General features: G+C 34.5%; 1 protein-coding gene across 4 annotated transcripts in view; it reads right to left on the bottom strand.

Moving 5' to 3' along the window:
- Pka-R2 (cAMP-dependent protein kinase type II regulatory subunit) overlaps positions 1–12,147 on the bottom strand; it is a 41,604-nt gene that overhangs the window by 13,582 nt on the left and 15,875 nt on the right. For all 4 annotated transcript variants that reach the window (XM_068291445.1, XM_068291444.1, XM_068291446.1 and 1 more), the window contains one exon: positions 583–832. In XM_068291445.1, coding sequence (XP_068147546.1) covers positions 583–796 — 214 coding nt within the window. In that variant the 5' untranslated portion in view covers positions 797–832. The remainder of the gene's footprint in view (positions 1–582; positions 833–12,147) is intronic.

Raw genomic sequence — 12,147 nt, 5'->3', positions numbered from 1 at the left:
CCAAACACACACACACCACAAAGGCACACAAACACACAGAAAGATACAAATACAAATAATAAGATACACTTTGCCAGAAAGAAGAACAAAAAGTAAATAAATAAAAGAAATGGCAAACTTTTCAATTTCATACAACCCCACTCTACCCCCCTCCGTAAAGATAAATGTAAACTTTTTGCTCTTGATTTGCTTACTTTTCTCTCTTTAAATTAAGTTTACCTTAAACAAACCCCGCCCTCTCCTCACCCCCTCCATCATTCACTTTCTGGGCCCCCTGGCCAGAATGTGACAGCATAAATCAACTATCATCAGCCACTGCTGACGTCAAAAAACACAAATTGCATGACGGAAGTAACTAAAATAAAAAGGAATGTAGAAAAACGAAGCACACAAAAACAACTATTACTAAAAATAAAATGAAAAACTGCAACACACGCAGCAAAAAGAAACATAAAATTGACGCAAATAAATCCAGAAATAGTTGCAAAAAACCAAAAAAATCAATGACAGGACACGCAATTTAAAGCCAAGTTTTATACCCTTATATGTAGGTATTAACTAAACTAGTTCTCTAGTACTCACCATCACCGTCCTGTGAGTTAATGCTCAGCTGATCATCGGTATTATGTTCCGTATTAGTGGTGGCTGGACGATTTGCCTGTAGTTTGCCAAAATATTCAACTGCATAGTCAACCACATCTGGCGGCTGTTCAACCAAATATGAAATCGAAAATTGCAATAGAACCTCCTTCAGCTCATCGGGCACTTGTATGCGACGACTTGAATCGCTCGACATGATTGTTTATTTATATTATTTATTTATGTTTTTGTGCTGCAATAAACGGAAAGAGATACAATGTTCATTTAATAAATAGAAAACTCAATTATAAGGGAACTTATCAGCAAATTGGGTTATATAAAGATAAAAATAGATTTTTCCTTTTCGATTCAATGATGAATTATTAGCTTTGATCATAAAATTTCGAATGCGTTATATACATAGATAGATGCGGCGGTTCGTACAAAGATAATTGGTGGAGGAGGGGAGTTTTGCCATAAACTCAAATCAACCATTTTATTCAAAAGTAAATATGTGTATACCTTCATCTATTGAATGACCACCTTGCCTGGTGCCCATGCAGACTCGTTAATCCTTTTCAAAGAATCCCTTAAGTGTCCTTTGGGGGCAAACTGCTAAATGTCACGTTTCGGAATTAGCAACAAAAGCTGCTGAGAAGTTCGCAAAGTTTCTATAAAACAAAATGTCTAGACAAATATCTAACATTCAACTTGCCAACAAAATGATTTTTGAATATTTTTTGCCATTGACCAACAATTTAGTTTAACTTAGAGATTAACAAGTTACACAATAATTTTTTATTTTAGAAAGTAATATCATTTTGTTTTCAGAAACTGTGTTTCAAAAGTTTCTGAAGTTAATGAATATAAAGTTTGACATTCCGATGCTTTATAATTTCTTATTTTCATATCATCGTGTCAAAAACAAAATAACAATAACAACCGTGAAATTTCTAGCATGTAAAAAGGGATTTGTTATGCCGAAATTGGTTATAACAGACTTCATGGTAGATTTCATAACTACATTTTTCTAAATGTTGCAATCATTTTAATTATTTGTAAAGAAATAGACCAAAAAACAATTATTTAGCTTTTAAATTGATAGAATTTCATTAATTAACACTGAAAAATTCAAGCATGTTCAAGAAAACGACTCTTTTCCACTTCTTCTTGGAGAAATAAGCAACTTTTCAAATAAACAATCCATAAACCCAATGAATCTCTTGGAATTTCAATTTTTGATTATTTCGTTAAGTTTCCCTGAATTAAAAAAAACCTTCAGTTAATGTCTTCAGAGAATAATGTATCAAAAATTTGGAATGAAGTGCAAGTGTCAAATGAAATCTTGTGAAATCAATTTACAACTAATTTCATACAAGATTATGTATTTGTATGCAAGAGAGCTGCAATGCAACACCAAGCAAATGAAAACCATATGAGTCTCCATATATGTATGTATGTACATGGGTGTGCTGGTAATTTGTCAACGAATGCATTTGACCTCGGGGGCCAGGTAAAAGGTAACAACTGCCACTGCCAGTGCCAGTGGCCATGCTGCCATGCCAATGTTGAGGCTGGCTGGTGGGTCTAGTGGGGCTGATGGAGCTGGTGGCTAGCTGATGCCACCTGCTGGTCATTTAGTCGGCAATTAGCTGTCGTTGTCCATGCCCAAGGGAGCCATCATCACCGCCAACACCACCGAAACCGCCGCCACCACAAAACCTAAAGCCATAGAGTGGTGCGCGTGATTCAACATTGCACAATTTCAGATTTGGATTGTCCACAGCTCATTCGTCGCTCATTTGCCCATTCCCCCATTTGTTGTTGGAAGCGGCAGCGATGAACGTGAGCTTCATTTTAATTTTTCGTAAATTTGCAGTTTGTGGGGGGCGCCAAACGAGCGCTCCAACAACAAATATAATTTACGAGCAAGAAAACAAAAAAACACTAAAAACAAAACTAAAACGAAAAAAAAGTCATAAAAACAGAAACAAAAACCATTTATTTCACTTGCATTTTGGGTGACGCGTTCAACACATTAACAAATAGAAAATTTTAAAATTATAAACAAAAGCAAAGGTCAAAGAAAAATTATTTCAATGATTTCAACCAATTTATAATACATTTATCACAATTTAAGTTATTACTTTACGCCATCTAATATTGCATTAAAATTACTATAATTGACATAAATCTAAATTTCAGCATCGCTTTGTACCCGAAATAACAGATTAATATGAAAAATCATTGCACAAATTACATTATAAGATATTCAGTTTCTATAGCTAGAACTAATAAAAACTAGCTATAGTTAATTTAATACATTTTAATGTCGTTTTGGGATCCAGGATTGATCTGGGTGGTCTAAGCCCCTCCGAAATGTCAATATTTTGAAGTCCAATCTTCCATGATTAATTAAAGGATAAACTGAGTTAGTTGAATAAACTGAATTATTGAAATAAAGTGAATTTTCTAGTCCTTCTACTTAAATTGAATTGGAATCTTAATATAATCGAATCCTATAATCTTCATAGCTTCTGAAAAGGAACTTTAATAAAGGTTTGGATCTAAAAACGTTGTGGGATACTAGAACAAAGCACGAATCGATACCAATATTCAGAGAATTAGAAACTAACCAGTAAAACATAGAAATTAGCTACTTTGGATTTAGTTTAAAGTTTACTAAACTTTCAATAAAAGTCATCGTCGGTGATTACAAAATCAGTAATCCTGAACGACAGCGAATACATTCGATCAATTTAAAAAGGTAAGCAGTTTACTCTATTAAGATTGATTCACAAAATCAATGACATAACTAGAACAGCACCAACCAACGAATGTTATTAATCGTTTTGCAACCAACAAACTATAACAAATTTGAGGCATTCTAAATATTAAATAGATAATCTGTTGGGCGATAGATAGCTTTTATCATAGACAAATACCGCAAATTCAATCTTAAAAGTAATCAACTTTAATGGTTAACTCAAAGGCATTTCACCAGGTGAAAAGGAATATATTTCTCAAAACAATTCCAAGAAAACACACACAATCAACCGCAAGTTAGTTAACATAAATATTTATAATTTTTTTTGTTGGTTTTTTGTTAAATATGCATAATTATGTAAATTGTCTATTGAGAGTTCTTGATGACGATGATGGGGATGGGCGTGGCTTTGGTTTCTGGTCTTAATTCAGTTTGGTATCTTAGCCCCGTCTCCGCCCCTTCGAAAATGCTTCACTTGTATTTGATGTAATTTGAAAATTAATTTTTTACCCCAAGAGGACGATGATTGGGCTATGTGGAAAGTTGTATGAGCAAGATGAGGTAACCAGCAGGATGTTGCTGTTGAGTGTTGCTATTGTTGTTGTTCCACTTGTTGTTTGTTTTTTGGTATTGTTTAAAAAGCGAACTTTTTCAATTAAGTTCATTAATATTCAACTTTGCCTGAGGACTCAAATGCTGTTGGTCTGGCTTGGTCTGACGTCGGGCAAATAAATATAAATATTCAAATAAAATTACACAACTAATAAAGGTTATTATATTTTCTGTATGCTTCCTTTTCAAGAGGAGTAGAAGGAAAATATATATATAAATACATCCTGCCAATTGATTTTCACTTGCCGACAAACTTTTATACTTACAAAAAAGTCAAGTGTCTATTGATTGAACTGACGTTAGCTGAGGGGCGGGGCGCGAGACTTACAACTAAAAAAACGTCGAAAACTATTTGCTTCTGAACGACTGAGACATAAGCAATTAGTGGGTCAAGGTGGTTCACTCAACGCAACGCACCGTAGTGCAGCACCACCTTACCGCACCGCACCGCATTGCGATGCAATGCAAAGCAAAGCAAATGCATAAATAAATTGCTTTCAAACACAAGCAACAGACTAAAAATAGTTTGCTAAGTAATAAGAAAGACTGAGAAAGCTAGACAAAGGAAAACAGAAAGAGAGAGACGGAGAGAAAGAGAGACAGACATGGTGTGTCCATTGTCCACATACCATGGCCACAGACACGAATGAAAAACTAAAAATAAGAATACTGGAAAATAAGCTAAAGTCAAAATTTACCTACTCTTTCTCGAATTAACCTTTTGACTATAGACTTTTATACACCCTGCAGCAAAGTTAGTTAGTACCCTTTTCGGATAACTATATAATAGGACTATGAATTGCGAGCGATCGATTTTAGTAACAGACAAATACAACTGAATTTGTACTAAAACTTAATTGAAGAAATAACTTTACGAAAATCTTGTCAGCCATGTACATATAACGTATACGCAGAGTAAGCCAGTCATTGAAATCAAAATACAGTCGAACAATTTCATTTTTATTATAAATTTTTAAATTGTCTACATAAACTCTCTGCCTAACTTAACTTAACACATAATACACTACAACTACAGGGTATAAAGTCCTTTGTATATTTTCATTTTCTTTTCAAGCTGAAAGCAACATCAAAGAATATTCTTGACTTAAGCAGAGTACTTGAAATCCTTTTTTTTTTCTTGATTACTTTTTAGAGATTCAATTTAATGCAAAAGAATTTTACAAATAATCATTTGTTATTTTCAGAAAATTTTAGAAAAGGAAGATTTACCCATTTGTAAGTCATTTTTAATGGTCTTTTGGAAAGCTTTCAAGGTATCTGCTACCTGAGAAATTTTGTTAAAAATCAATAGTTCAATCGCTTTTAGGTTGTAAAAAGAACCAATCAAATACTCGAGTAGCCAAATGGTTGGGGGTCTAGGGATAAATTTGCTGATAACTACAAAATTTCTATCTACTAATTGGCATCAAAAATCTGCTATGCGTAAATACTGAAACAACAAACAAGTTTGTTCAAATTATGGTTAGTTCAATGAATAAAGGCATTTGCCTTCTGTAATCCAATTCCTATACTAAGTGAGGCAAATTTACATAAATTTCTGCAAATTGTGTGCCATTCTCCACCGCGTTGGATTACAATTGGCTTCTGATTTTAGCAGTCAGAATTACTAATGAAACATTCAAGAGGGAGCGGGGATAGATTTCATTTTAAGGAATATGTTTTAGTTCAATCAAGTGCACTTTACAACATGTCTTTGTGCCTTGTGCCTACACATGTTGACATCATCATCATTACTATTATTTTTTATTATTTCTATATCGCACACTACTACTACTACTACAAATTTTATCCTTGACTCCTGTCTTTTACATATAAGCTGTACAAATGTGTCTGTTGGTTTTCTCTGTTATGGCTGCTGGCCATAAAATGATTATGGCTTAGTTATGCGCTGAAAAGTTAACCATGTGCTGCATATATGACTTTCATTTTAATGTCATTTTTACTGCAACTGCAGGTGCTACAGGACTCGCCACCACCACCACTCATGCATATATTTATAGATGTCCATGTGTGTTTTTGTATGTATGTTCAAACATACATATATCCTGTGCGATGGTTTTTCATATTAATAGTGTTTCTCTTAGCCTTTTTACCTTTTTTCTCACTCGCTATCTCTCGACCTAACTAGTTTTTGTTTGTTAGAGCACTCTGGCGTTGCTTTCAAGCTAATTGAGTTTCGAGTTCAAAGCGAAAATTGCATTCATTCACATCATAACAGCAATCAGGTAAAGAAAAAAACCCCAAGAGTTAATGCTTATGTATGTCCTTGGCATATCATATAACATAACAAAATAAAAAAACACCAAAAAAAACCTCGACCTTGAAGTACACATGATACATTGAGATGGCCAACTGTTGGCTACGTTGTCAACAAACTATCAAATTACGTCAACAGCAACAGAAGGAGAACAAAAAATCAACTTGACAAGGAATAACACCTGTGCGTGGGTTTCAAATTTGACCCAAAAAAGAAAAAAACAGCAAAAACATGACTTCATTATGCATAATTAGTTAAAGTAGATGCGACTTTCGGTCTACTTTTTGTAATTTTGTCCTAAGGTTGGCCTCTATTTTCCAACTAATCAACAGTTGTCGAGGCGTGGCCTTAAACACATAGATATGTACATAGATAGATACATAAATAGTAAATGTCCAGTGCCAGGGCAAAACCCACTTGACCTCCCACACGTTCTACCCCTCTGCCCCTTTTTGTTTAACTCAGAGCGTGTGTGTGTGTGATTTGAATTGGGTTAAGTGTTAATCGAATAGGGGCCGATATCAATTTTGCATTAGTTTTTGTATATAGATTATATATACACCTTATCCATGAGCTCAAGTGCAATGGCAAACTGAAGACCAGGACCAAGAGCAATAACGGAAATGGCAAATGGAAATTGTGGAAAACACTTACACACACACACAAGAGCTCATATGTAATAAATATTTTTGGTTTCATTTATTTATTTATTTGGCAATTGCCAATATAAGTTGTTGTTGTGTTTGTTGCTTCTGAATTTAATGACCAAAACCAAAAATTGTTTCATGATACAAGACAATTTAGTGTACGCCAAAAAAGCATTTTCATGATATGCATAATTAAAATACGAATTTCCGTTGCCCCCCATAAAACGGGAATTAAAAGGAAATTACGAGAAGAGAAGTACCTTGCCAAAAGCAGGCGCAGTTGGCAAGAGTATAGTCTGTAGTAACTTTAAATTAAAAAGGAAGAGAAAATACAGATAGAGAGAGAGAGAGAGGTAGAGGGAAGGAAAGAGAAAGAGAGAGAGGGTAAAACAAAGCCAACAAGAATGCATAATGAAAGCTTAAGCCTAGATATGGAAATGAGTTAAAGGCATCGAAATTAAAGGAAGAACAAACCAGAATAGAGGTAAAAGCAATGAAAATTGGCTAAAAGTAAAATGCGGCAAATAGATAAACCTGTTAGACTTTCTAACTGACATTTCCATTAACTCGTCCAATAGATATGTATCGATAAAGTAAACATTTGACTCGTCAATATACACACACACAAGTTTAAGCACTTTGTTGCTAGATATTATCATCGTATAACGTTAAAGTGATATGTATATCAGCAATTCCAAACTATTTGTGACATTATTGCAACATAATATGACATACAACTAAACTAACAGACAGGAACAAAAAAGAAACAGTAAAAGTTTCCAGCTAATTAGACTTGCTAGTGCGTTAAACGAACTTGACAGTTTAATTTAACATCCGCAGAACTTTGTATTTGCAACTAATTGTTGCTGGTAAGAACATAATCGAAAGTTTAAACAGGTATGTTTAATTCTATGCTTAAGAATAATTTTCGAAGAGTTGGAAAAGAAAATAGCAAATGTTTAACCATTTTAGCTGAAGATTTTTCATTCTGTTTCAACTTAGGGCAAAATTTGGTTCATATGAATTAAACTGAAACCTTCGATAATCAATAAAGTGAAAATAATGTCTCATGAGTATACGAAATATATAATTTCCGTTGCATATGTTTCATTCTTTCTCTTAGTTTTCCGCTATAGCATTTTTCTTACAATTTTCCATATTTTGTTACAATTTTCTTTTCTTTATTCCTTGTAAATTTATCTCTTTCCGGTCAATGCATCAAAGTGGCAGCTAAAAAGTCGCGACAAGCACTTAATTTTCAGCTAACCCCCTTGCCAAAGAAGTTCACCCGCCAGACAAGTTATACGAGTGGGAGGTATACCAAAATTGTCCTTAGCGGACATATACAAATATGTGTATGTACATAGTAGGTGTGTATGTGTGTGTATTTTGGTGTATTGTGACAGGAAAATATGGCATATACATCAAAGCAATTTCAAGGCATACTTCAGGGCGCCGTTGGCACTTGAACAAAGATGACGATGATGATGATAATGTTGATGTTGATGAGGTTCTTGCTTTTGGTTTAGACTTTTGGGTTGGCAACAATCGTAAATGTCAGAAGAGCCGAACTGAACTGAGCAGAGAACAACGGCAAAAGCGAGCAAGTCCCGTGAGTATTTGGCGCAAATTTCACTTCGTCACGCAACTTTAAGGGCAACAAAATACCTTTATGTATATGTGAATGCGTATGGGGGTGGGGCATGAGGAACGGGGGCCTAAGGTGTGTAATCTGCTGGCCCTTTTTTATTTGGCATTAAAGTAAAAAGGTTATCAAGCTTGAGAGAAAAGAAGTACGAAATGTTTGTCAAAATATATGAACAGACAAGGCCCAAAGTATTGATTTATTAACGCGCCCAGGTAGAGCGTAGAGTAGATACACATGTCGTATGCGTAATGAGAGGCTTACTTACTTACTAAAGGAGCGGAAAGGGATTTTGTAAAGGCAAAGGGATATAAAATGAAAATGAAACGCTTTAAGCTGTCCAAACGAAAATAAAGTAAAATGCGAATTTTTATAGCTCGCGCAGAAAACTCACAAGAGATTTAGCCAGTTTTTCCCGCGTGTACACAGACACACACGCCCATATGTGTATATACATATATCAAATTTCGTTTTCAATTCTATACAATTTATGCAGCTGGGGCGACGACTTGCCAGTTAACCTTTGACGTTTGTCTCTGTCATTCCCATCTATTCTCACCCACTCTCCCAGCCAGTTTCTCCCTTTCGCTGTTGCTTTGGCTCAAAGTCTTTTGTTGAGCCTCCTCTTCCAACACACATTTGCGGTTTCTTGTTGGCATACCCTTTACTGTGCAGTGAGAAGAGTCTGTTTTGGCAAAGGAAATAAATAAAATAACAAATTTTCAATTTGAGAAAAAGCCTAAAATATCAAATTCAATTTTAATTTGGAAAAGTACTGAAAATATTCTCTAGTTTACAGGGTACTTCAAAGTCGTATACCACTTGTAGACTTGACGTCTTTTGATTTTTATTTATTTTTATCTTTCATTTTTTCCTTTTCGATTTTTGTTCTCCAGACTGAGAGTCAATTCAATTATTTTATAATCTATTAGATTTGCTCGGGCATGCCAAAGATTTAAATTTTTCTATTGCAAATAAATTGAAGGCAATGACATTTATTCGATTGTTCAAATGAAATTATTCATAAATTTTAAAATTTAACTTAAAGAACACAGAAATAAAGTGGGCAAGAAGAGAAACAATTCTCCAACAGCAGCGGTTCAAAATTAATAAATATTTTGCAAGATTAAAGAAAAACCTCAGTGGAAATTCTTGTCTAAGAAAATATTTTTACTTAACTTGCTTTGACCTTGAAACAACTCGTTGAGGGAGGGAGTAGTAGGAGATTGAGTGGGTGACTAGGGTGGCGGGTGGCTTAGCTAGTTGACCAGTCAAGCCAAAGTGGAGGAAATTTCAAACAAAAAGGATAAAAATATCTTAAAAGAAAGTTAGATAGAGAATGGGAAAGAGAGGAAAGTGGTAAACGCCTTCGCTGCTATAAATAAATAGTTAAGTCAAATACTTTAAGTGGCCCACGCAATAAATTCCAACTCCATACCCTTTCCCTCTAATTAGACGGAATGATAAACTGTCAGCTGGATGGATTGAGATCCATTAGCGTTAAATTAGAGCGCAATTATGTTATACGCACTTGCTGCTGAGACACCGCCGTGTTACCACCGCACAAAAGTAGATAAAAAGAGAATGAGGAAGGAGCTTAATAGATAGTGAGAGAGAGACGTAACCCAGAGGAGAGTGGGAAAAGATACGTAAAAACGTAGAGAAACAACCAGAGCAGCCACCCCAAAGATATTGCAGATACGTTTGTATACACACACAAACACACACTCACATACAAAAAACAAGAGCCGCAGCAGATGCTAGATACAGTTAAGGTTTTCCCATAACCTAACTTACAGGTGATATATAATAAAAGTAACAGAGCTAATGGCTCTTATTAAAAAAAAAAAACTCTGCTGAGTTCCAATAAAGTTCACTTAAATTATTAATAATTTTGTTAAAGTTGGAATAATTCAAAGATATTCTACATCTTTCTACATTTTTCTGGAAGAATGATAATAAATTTAACCCAATCCTTACTTAATATACTTATCTACACATCCACTCCTTAATCTTTTTGAAAACTTTTCACTTTCAAAGCCTATGAGATTCAAAGTAAGTAATGCATTAAGAAGTCCTAAAATGAAATATATAATTTGAAGTAATCGAGTTACAGAACGTCAGTTCTGTTTCCTCTTTGCGTCTTTAGTCTAAAGTCTTAAAAGGACATTATAGAACCAACTACTTTCTAATAGAGTAGATTCTCGGATTTTCACTGTATCATTTGAGTGTCTTTCTCTCTGCATTTGGTAATAGACACCCGCCAAACGGAAGGTAGATATTTTTTTTCTAAATTTCCTATTGATAATATCCATTTTACAGGAGCCTTCACTGTAGTTGAAAATGGTTTCGGTATCTACACCGGCAACAGCGATTATGTGTTGTAACAAAACGTTTATCTACATTGCCTGCTGCCCCCATTAAAACGATTTTCATTTGTTCTTGTTGTTGCTTCTCTCAATTTAATTTTAAACACGTTCTTTTTTTGTTTCGTTTTTTATTTTTTTCCATTTTTTGTTATTTTTTTTTGAGTAAATTTGTTGCGCGTGGCAGTTAAACGGCGCGTGCTACGAAGCAAATAAGCCGAAAACTGACAAAAAACAAAATAAAAAAACAAGACGGCCGAAAAGAAAAACTTGCGACCGAGCATTTCGGCAATTAACAACATGGCAGTGTAGATAAAAGTGGGAAAAAATTGAGGAACAGGCTAACTTTCAGTACTAACGAATGTAGATATACCCTTGATATTTATAGAAGTCTGATTTTAAATACATGAAATGATGAAGATAGAGATGTCATGAGAAGAGACCTGTACTAACTTTAACTTCTGTTAATAACTTCAAAGAATTTAAAAAATGTTGCTAAGTCGTCAATTCCAACAAAGATAAGCTCAAAAGGTGTATATACCACAGCACACACTTTTTTAGGGTATTTGTAAAAAGAAACAAGAGAAAACTGAAAACACAGCGAGTAAATGAAACGATTTCCCAGGGTTCCAGTTCGTTTGGCGCATTGATTGCTTTTTGCTGTTGCTCTTGCTGCTGCCTGTTGCCAATTTGTGACGATAACTTAACTAAAACTGAGAGCTAAACTAAACTGTCAATTGACAAAAATCCGACAAGAAAAAATGCCAAGCCCATGTGTTAAGGGCAACAATTAAAAGTGTTTACCTAAATGGCCGCACGAAGCAAACCATTAAAGATACAATAAATATAGCATACATCGTGGGGCCGACAATATCAGGAGAGTTTCAACCTTTTTAAGTACGTAAATATATGCGGGGTCGTATAAACCGAGTCGTTTATACGATAATTATGCAAAAAAATAAAAGAAAAAAATGTGAATTTCTTCTGCCTTGGGCTAAAGGCGAAATTGCAAAATAAACAATAGACAAAAAAAAAAAAAAAACGAAGGTAAACGAAAGAAAACCAGGCATGTGGGTTAATGTGGAAATGCTAAACAACCAAAACGTAAATTTCAAGTTTTTGTTGTGTTGGTTGGCCTATGACTTTATGCATGGCCTTTTTACTTGAGACCCAAACAATCAAGCAGATGCATATGTGTATGTAGATACTTGTGTGTGTATCCATGCATATATATACACACACACACACACACA

This window comes from Drosophila tropicalis, unplaced genomic scaffold (genome assembly GCF_018151085.1).
Source record: "Drosophila tropicalis isolate 14030-0801.00 unplaced genomic scaffold, ASM1815108v1 contig_593, whole genome shotgun sequence".
Taxonomy (NCBI): Eukaryota; Metazoa; Arthropoda; class Insecta; order Diptera; family Drosophilidae; genus Drosophila; species Drosophila tropicalis.
This window is presented reverse-complemented; position numbering and strand designations above follow the sequence as displayed.